At 39.7% G+C, this 9,356-nt stretch overlaps 1 protein-coding gene across 1 annotated transcript; it reads right to left on the bottom strand.

Annotated features, from left to right (window-relative positions):
* Positions 1 to 357: 357 nt before the first annotated feature.
* myl13 (myosin, light chain 13) lies at positions 358 to 8,882 on the bottom strand. The gene is made up of 5 exons (XM_033982322.2): positions 8,729 to 8,882; positions 5,145 to 5,172; positions 4,275 to 4,424; positions 1,421 to 1,594; positions 358 to 554 (listed from the first exon to the last, which is right to left on the bottom strand). Exons 1-5 carry the CDS (start codon positions 8,834 to 8,836, stop codon positions 448 to 450), a joined length of 567 nt encoding a protein of 188 aa, XP_033838213.1. The 5' UTR covers positions 8,837 to 8,882; the 3' UTR covers positions 358 to 447.
* Positions 8,883 to 9,356: the final 474 nt, after the last annotated feature.

Genomic DNA, 9,356 nt, shown 5'->3' with positions numbered 1-9,356 from the left:
AGATTCATGTGAGGCTCATTCTGCTTTTTGTTTGGTAAATTATCTTGAACCAAAACAACAAATGGTCATCACATCACATGTTTTTCTAATTAGAATAAATCAGAATTACAGTTCACAATAAAAGCTATATTATGAATTTTATGAAGTTCTAAGTTTCAGATTTACTTTTCCCAAATGTTTATGGGTGGATTATATTTATATCAGTGTAATGTTCTGGCTTGTCATATTTTAACATACTACTGTCATAAATCATGTCCAAACTCTTCTGACTCTTTGAAAAGCCAAAGACACTTCTAAAGGCAACACCACCCTCTGGTGGAAAACACACGCTCTTTCATCTGGAAACCTCACACGTGATTTGGAGTTGCATTTATTTATAACAGGCTCATAATGGATCATATACAGGGTGATATGTAAATGATAATATGAAAATGGTATGTCTCATGTCTAAGTGGCCATGATGTATTTGACAAAGGCCTCGTAGTTAATGCAGCCGTTGGCATCCTCCTGGTTCTGCATCAGCTGCTCCACCTCATCCTCTCTCATCTTCTCACCTGTGCACAAAATAATAATACAAGTAAATAAAAAGAAAGAAAGAAAGAAAGAAAGAAAAATGAACAAACAAATACATAAAAATATAATCATAATCATAATAACCTAGCATTTGGGTATTGTAATAAACATTAAAGTGCTTTGTTTGGAATGTTCCGCGTGGCATTACTTTAATCTATTACCATGAGGAAAAGCAGCTGATGTCTGGCCATGTTACAAGTCAAACCTGTGGAGAGGCGAGCCCATTCAATACAACTGAATAAATGAAACGAAGACTTGTCAAATAACATACTGTGGAATATTATAGGCAAAGAAATAACATCTCCACGGAGACAAGTAGGTGTTGAACAACCCCACTATAAAAGTTACAGAGTGCACCTTTAAGTGAGCTTTTAACATGTATGGAAAACCAGTCTGTTTTCTGTGATAGTTAAAGTTGTAGTTTACACATTTTCTATTTAATGTAGTTTATGTTTTCAAAGCACAAAATCACAAGAGCAGTGACAGTACAAACCATTTAAGTGAAAGTGCTGCCCTCTGGTGTTCACTCATTGTTACTGTTGTTTGTTTTCTGGCGAGAGAGTGGTGGGGAGGTACAGAGTGTCTTTAATACTCTTACTAAAGGACTATAGGCCATTTAGAAAGCATCATATTGGCAATTTACAATATTCCGCTGGGAATACGCAGTGGCAAAAGCTTTCATTGTGTCTTTAGGGAAGACACTTCACCCACATTGTCTATTATGAATGCACTGAACCCCAAACTTTCATTTTAACCTAATGAGATGGAGCATTCCTTTTGAAATATTATGTTAAATATTATGTTAAAAAAAAAAAGTTATTTCCCCCTGGTGAGTGGTGGGTCTTACCCAGAGTGGCGAGCACGTGCCGGAGCTCTGCCCCCATGACGGTGCCGTTGCCCTCCTTGTCGAAGACCCTGAGCCCCTCCACAAAGTCCTCATAGGTGCCACGATCCTTGGCCTTACAGATGTGCTGGTGCATGGGCAGGAACTGATCAAAGTCCAGCATCTTACTCTGCATGTCTGAGGGCACAAGGGCACAAGGGCACAAGGGCACTGTTACAGACTCTGTATTCTGATGAGGGACTCTGACTCTGTGCTAGAGAGAGGTCTGTTTTACATTTGGTCTTATGTTTATAAAAGTGAAGCTATTTCCTGGTATTAAATGGACAACATAATGTTTGATGTGTTACTGCGCTACTGTAAATATTGTAATGATTAGAATTGGTGTCACAATACTTGAACTTAAAACCTCACTGCATTTTTAGAGGGAAATAAAAATAGACTAAAATAAAAGCATGTTTTTATTGCTTATATTGCAATGAAAAACTTAAAAATGTTGTTCTTTGGGCTATATCAATGTCATCGAGAATGTTCTGAAGTATGGTTTTAACTTTCTGTTTCCATGGAATCATCATGTAAGTGATATGCCCCCTTTTGCTTAAACATTTTTTAACGGGCTAACCTTTTACCAATTTTAAGCCACAAAGTAGACTGTAGAACGTGATGATGTGATACTTCCAGATGGGGGCAGTGACAGTTTTTCCTATTAATTATATTGTACTTTACCATGAAATGGTAAAGTACAAAAGTACAAAAGGTAAAAACACATATGCTGAACCTGAACCTGATCATTTCTATTAGTGACTAGACACAAGACCTCACTGTAGTACAGTGGTTCTTAACCTTGTTGGAGGTACTGAACCCCACCAGTTCCATATGCACATTCACCGAACCCTTCTTTATTGAAAGATAAAATATAATTTTTTTCAAATTCAAGCCATATGTCTGTTTTACTGGTGCACAAAATAAAGCGTGCATTAACATCACTGTGTTCAAAGAATAAAACCAATACAATGTATAAACTCACAACAAATGACATACATACCTTTTCACAAAGACATGACCTTTTTTAACACTACCACACTGAAATAATTTTAATTTTGTATTGTATTATGTATTCCAATAATGAACTTATTGTATTTATGCTTTTTATTATTTTTAACTTTTTAACACACAGCCATCACCTAATTTCCATCAGGCTACAATAATAATGAATATTTACTGCAAATCAGTGTGACTTCTGCTGTTGCCTTTGAGAGACCAGTTCAGAAATGCAGGGCTTCCCCTTGGCCACTCTCATGTCATTTTCACAGCAAAGTCTGTTCCTTTTCTTCGTTTTTATGTCGTTTTATGTTTTTATGCCGTTCGAAGTGACAGTATTCAATGACCAATACACAGAGAGGAATCTGTATCTGCTCACCCAGCTGCTCTATTACTGTACATTTATATATATCAAAACACAATATATATAATGTGTATTTGTAAATAAAATATATTCAAAACAAGTGGTATGGGTCAAAATAAATATATATTTACAAACCACACACTGCAAACAGTGAACAAACACACACTGGAAACTAAGAACACACTGCACATGTGACAGTGTGACAGTCATTCTGTGACAGAGGTTGGAGGATCGAGTCCCGCTCGGACCAACTTCTGTCATTGTGTCCTTAGTTTTGTCATTATGTCCTTAGGCAAGACACTTCACCAATCATTCACGCACACTTTGGTGTGTGAGTGAATGATTGGTGGTGGTCGGGGGCGCAGATTGGCATTAGCTAATGCTAATGATTACACATGATACACATTTGACCCACAATTAAGTCAATAGCAGAATAAACCACGCATCCAGGAACAGCATCCAGTCCATCAGCACATCAGGTCCTCCGCTCCTCAGTCCACCATGAGACCTTCACTCGGTTCCATGAACCGCTCCGGGTTCGAGATGCCTCTTGTTCAACTTGTACAAACATCCACAGTGTCGCGTACTTCCTTTGTTTTGTCCGTTTCGTCATGTTTAAAACGCAAAACTGCTGCAAAACAGCGCGTAAAGTTACGCAATTACGCGCGCGTAATTTTACGCGCGGATCTTTGCCCGAGGGCGGGCCGTCGGAACGTTCAGGGGTTAAACACTTAGAATAATCAGCGAGTCTTCACTCCACATCGGCTAAAACTCTGGGAGCGGGACATGAGGACGTCTGTCAATGACGTTGATAAGCTGCACAATACGTATGTGAATCACATAATTGGCTGGAGCAGCTCGTCCCCGGTCACACTCACTGACTCACACTGAAAAAGAGACCACTGCTGACACGCTTTAGGCACAGCAAAGGTGCATTTGTCGAATTAGGACACGGCCAGCGTCTGGAGACGCTCGCAGTCCGCGAATCATATGAGTCTGGTGCGTGTCTTGACCTCCGCCGAACCCCTGAGACTGACTCACCGAACCCCTAGGGTTCGATCGAACCCAGGTTAAGAACCAATGCTGTAGTACAACACAAATCTGCATTATAACAGTAACCCTGCCTGATTTGTCCGTTATTAATGTTCATATGTCGATTTACGGACATAAAAAAATGACGAGCCGGTCAGCAGCAGTTACAGAGACAGGGGCGACAAGTTTTTTTTATGTAAAGTGAAGTGGAACTAGAGCCGATGGAGCCGGATGTGCGCCCATGCTCACTTCCTTTTTGAAATGCTAGCAGGTTAGCTATGACCATTTATATATACAGTCTGTGATTTCCTTTTTGGGCTTCTCTTGCAAAGGCATTTCAGTGTTAGTGCATAATTACTAAATAAAAAATATCATTCTAATAACATACATGAATGGATACAGCTACAGAGAGGTGTGCAGTACCTTCTGGCCTGGGCTTGCCGAGCACGTGCATTATCTCTGCGTTGGTGGGGTTCTGTCCCAGAGCTCGGATCAGGTCTCCACACTGCTCGTACGTGATCTTCATTTCATTCTTGGGCGTCCGGTCGAACAGCTGGAAGGCATCTTTAAAGTCTGCCAAACACACAGCAGGGGGCGCTCTCAGTGGGATCCTCTCATTATGATGTTCAAATTAAAGGCTGTGTCTGATGAGTCTCTGTTCAGTGATCCGACTAAGCTCAGTTAAACACAGCTTGACTGATCTTTAGTGGGGGCTTGAACCCTGCTTGCTGTTGTATTTCATTTCTTTGCCTGGAATGTTTCACTGTATGTCTTTAAACTCATCCATTCTTATGTGAACAGGCTTGCGTCTCCACAGATGTGACCAACATTATGGCCTGGCCTAAATTAGTTTTATGTTTTCTCCATTTAGGCCTGTCACGATCACATGTTTTGAGGTTTGATATATCGCTGAAGTAGACAGACGATAAACGATAACAGTGAAACTAATTTATCCCACTGATATGAAAACCAAAGAGCAGATTTAAACCACAAAAACTATTCTAAATCTACAATATTGTTAAAAAATCATGAGCTGCAATGAATAAACAGCAGAATGAAACACTTTCGTTCTTAGTTTGCATCTGTAATGAGTCATAGAAGTTATATATTCAAACTTTTACTGCTCAAATCTTACTATATAGCCAAAAAAATACACCGAAAATTCGTAGTAGCTCTAAGAAATTGTACACATGATAAATACTGACCAAAAAAATATAGTTCCATCTTTCATATATGGAGCGATAAGTAAATATAGTGATTATCGTAATGGGCCTATCTTCGTCTTTCTCTTACCTTCTATCTGATCTGCAGTGAACTCCAACTGAAACAAGACAAAGCAAACAAACATAAGTAAATATTAAGTGGAAAATTGGCTGATTTTGCACGTTTTAATGAATTCTGTCACCAAGCAGCCCTCATTTAAGTAGTTTTGAATGTCTAAGTAAAGTAAAAGTAAAGCTTTTGTCGTTTTTTGGGGTAAACGGACACATTTTTAACCCTTGAGTTGTCCTGGGGTAATTTATGACCCCAAAAAATAACTCACTGGCAGCAGAACGTGGACATTTCTTTATTAAATAAGTAGAAAATTGGGCCACTTGAAAAAAATGTTGATTGTATAATAAGAACTGTCTGAAAAACAAGTTATGTTAAAGTTCAATTTGACCCCAATTTGTTTCTTTTATAACTCCGATCAACTTAATTTCCACTTCTGCACTTGACATACACAGGACAGTGATGAAAATTAAGAGTTGCAGGAGATTTTGAGGTTCAAAAATGCACAATCTTTACTAAAATGGGGCCTACTAACCAAAATTTAAAAGAGTTATAAGAGAGAAAAATAAATCGGGGTCAAACTGAGCCCAGAGGAACTTCAACGTAACTCTACTGGAAGGAACACACTTAAACAGCGCTTTTCCACCTTCAAGTCACTCAAAGCGCTTTACATCATTCACAATCTGAATCTGGCCGAGGTGTCTCTCTCTGTATAAAACATGCAGAGCAATAATGTTGTGGACTTGCTTGGTAGTCGGAGCCTCTAAAAAAAATGCGTCTGGCCGCCTTAAACCTGTCTACGACCCTGGTTCACTTCTTTAGGATTCTCATTCCAAAGTAGCTACACAAACATTCATACACCGCATCGCACACGTCAGATGCCAGCACTTAGCTTTATCCTCCCCCACTGCTACGCCCTCCCCACCCTGCATGCTTGGGACGTCCTGGGTGCGGCGGGGGGGGGGTCTGTATTGGGTTACACAGACGTCCAAAGCTGTAGTTTATGAGCGGCCTCGTCTTTGATGGATTGCCTCGTTGACAAAAGCTGTCAGCTGCAGTCGAGCCACACAAAGGGTCTCACTATAAACATCAACACCTTTTAAAACAATCATTATGTCCCTCACTCCCCACTAAACGTTGTCGAAGATTGCTCTATAAAGGCGCACTATGATGCTTTTGTAGACAGTCTATAAGAGGTAACTAATGCTGTTGTGATCTGCTGTTGTGACAGTTTACTCCTCCCTGTGACTAGTGGATATGTCACTCACAGTGTGATTAGTCCTCTGTCCTTGTATTGTCTATGATGCTGCAGAGACGTGTCAGCCAAGACAGCCCCACAACATCCAGAGACTTCAGATACTCAGGAAGAATCTCATCAACCCCTGGAGCTTTACCACCAAGGGGCTTGTCAACCACCTCAGTGACTTCAGCCAGGGTAATGGACAAGTCCAGAAGACGTGTCATGGGATTGAGGAGATCCTCAAAGTATTCCTTCCATCATCTGACAACATCCCCAGTTGAGGTGTGCAGCTCTCCACCTGCACTGTAAACAGTGTGAGTGGAATCTCTTTAAGGTCGACCAGTAGTCCTCCTCCTTGGCCTCCCGAACTCTTCCCAACCCCAAGTTTTTGCTTCTGTGTACGTACGAGCTGCCCAACCAGTCCAAACGTGCTTATATATATATATATATATATATATATATATATATATATATATATATATATATATATATATATATATATATATATATATATATATATATATATATATATATATATATATATATATATATATATATATATATATATATATATATATATATATATATATATATATATATATATATATATATATATAATCACTGGTGACCGTGGTCATCAGAGCATTCGGGACAAACTGGAGGAGCGGCTACAGCAGATCCCAGGAAAAACATCAGACATCTCAGTCCAGAAAAGCACAGTACTAGGAATCCAGGCCTGTGGTAGAGGACCCGAGCTTGGAAAGACCATATATATATATATATAAAGAGCTAGAGCCATCCCACCGTGGCACCTTGTGTTCCCAGAGTCTCCTATCCTAGAACTAACCAGGCCTAACCCTGCTTAGCTTCTGAGATCAGACGAAATGTGGCATTGACAAGGTGGTATGCCCAAATGTCTTGCCCAAGGACACACCAAAGTATGCACTAGTCTGTGCTGGCATCCAACCACCAACCTTTTACCTTTTACTACCAGCTGAACCATGTCACCCTTCAACTGAGACAAGGCCGAGGGTTTGCAGTGCTGTCAAATCTACAACTAAAATATAAAACAGATTTAGAGTTAGTTCAGTTTCTACTTCACTAAAAAATTCCATGTATGTTGCTTCATATATCTGGTGACTTGAGCACCTATCAGCGAAACCTATGAATACAGCACAGTACTTTTACTTTTGTACTTTGTTACCTTCCACAATCCAGTAAACATAAAGAAAAACTATAGAATGAGAATGTGTGTGCAAATGTCTAACAATATATATATATATATATATATATATATATATATATATATATATATATATATATATATATATATATATATATATATATATATATATATATATATATATAGTTTAGGCCCATTGACAGCACTTAGCCAGTCTGCTGCTATTATATTTTTATTTTATAAGCGCTCTAAAAATAAAAATGGTGAGAAGGCCTGATCCGCCCGAGACCCTGGGTTATTTTTACACTGCGTAGTCTGGCAGGGCATCAGACAGACCACGTATAATGTGGGGATAAATTCAAATCCTCTGTCCACCGACCAGCTTTGTCCAAATATTATTCCAGCACTTATCTTAACCTGTTTGAAAATGGCATATGTTTTAAGGCGCTGTACCAATATTTTACTGTCTTAAAAAATCTATTTTAAAACCAGGGGTGTAGCATCAAATTCTGCATCTTGGGTATAAATCACTATGGCGGGCCCCCACTACATGTTGTCTAATGAAAAAGTCTGTAATAAGCGACTTTGTGAGGGGCCCCTCTCTGCACTGGGCCCTGGGTAAACAGTGCCACCCCAGTCTGTCTGAAACTTTCATGATTTTGTTTCGTTTTGTCATATAACACATACTCTGTTTAGTGAATGGGTTACCACAATTAACAGTATTACAGTACGATTCAAGACATTTAAGTTGCACCTTGAACATATATATTTTTTCTTTTGTCTTTTTTTTTTTAACTAGTGTATTAAAGACATTTTTAAAACCTATTTTGTTATTACTCCTGAGCTAAGCATGGCAGGTGAACCACTCAATGACCTTCAACAATAACTTTTTATACAGTACATCAATTTCACAATATTAATAAATAAATAAATACATAAATTAAAACTGTAATTAAAACTTCATTCAGTCATTCCCTGAAGAACACAATAAGGTCCAACTATAGTCACATATTTACATTATTACCGTGGCGTCACAGCTCATTCGTTTTGATTTAGTTGCCACGACAACATCTGCCCTAATTCTGCGCTCACGTCTCAAGTATCCTACAGCACCTTGTAGCATCCTCCCTCCCTCTCCCTCCCTCCCTCCCTCTCTCCCTTCCTACTCCTTGACCTTCTTACCGCCACTGCTGCGGGGTCGAACACGGGGGTCTTGGGTCTCTCCGGCTCCACCGGTTTGGGGGCTGGCGGTGGGGCTGCCTTGGGTTCTTCCTTCTTCTTGGGGGCCATCTTGGTGCTGTACCAACGCAGATATTGACACTAGCGTTTAAGAGCGGAGTCCATTTATGCTTTATCCCGACCAAACCCCCCCACTCCCCCCTTCCACCAACACAGACGTACCATCGCCATAGACAATTACACACCCCTCCAGGCTGCCAACAATAGACCCACAGCTATAAAAGGCCATGTCTTTGTGCTTCTATTTAAGACAAAGGCTTTTGTTGTTGCCCGCTGACAATCGCCACATGAGACATCAAAGTCTCCAGGCTCTCAGATGCTACACATGTGTGGCATGACAGTGAGAAAGAGAGGGGGCGTTAGACCAGGTCAATGCAGCAAGCAACCGAGGGTAACACTTTGTAATAACTACAGCTGATCAGACTTAATAAAGCATGAACGAGGATTTAACTCACTGTGAACAAGTAGCGTTAAAGTGTCCAATTTCTATGCTATTTTCTGATCTATGTTAAAATGTTCCTCATCACAAACAGACCTGGAGTTGTGTTTTGTTTCATTCACACATGTTAAA

The sequence above is a fragment of the Periophthalmus magnuspinnatus genome, chromosome 17 (assembly GCF_009829125.3).
Source record: "Periophthalmus magnuspinnatus isolate fPerMag1 chromosome 17, fPerMag1.2.pri, whole genome shotgun sequence".
Lineage (NCBI taxonomy): Eukaryota > Metazoa > Chordata > Actinopteri > Gobiiformes > Gobiidae > Periophthalmus > Periophthalmus magnuspinnatus.
This window is presented reverse-complemented; position numbering and strand designations above follow the sequence as displayed.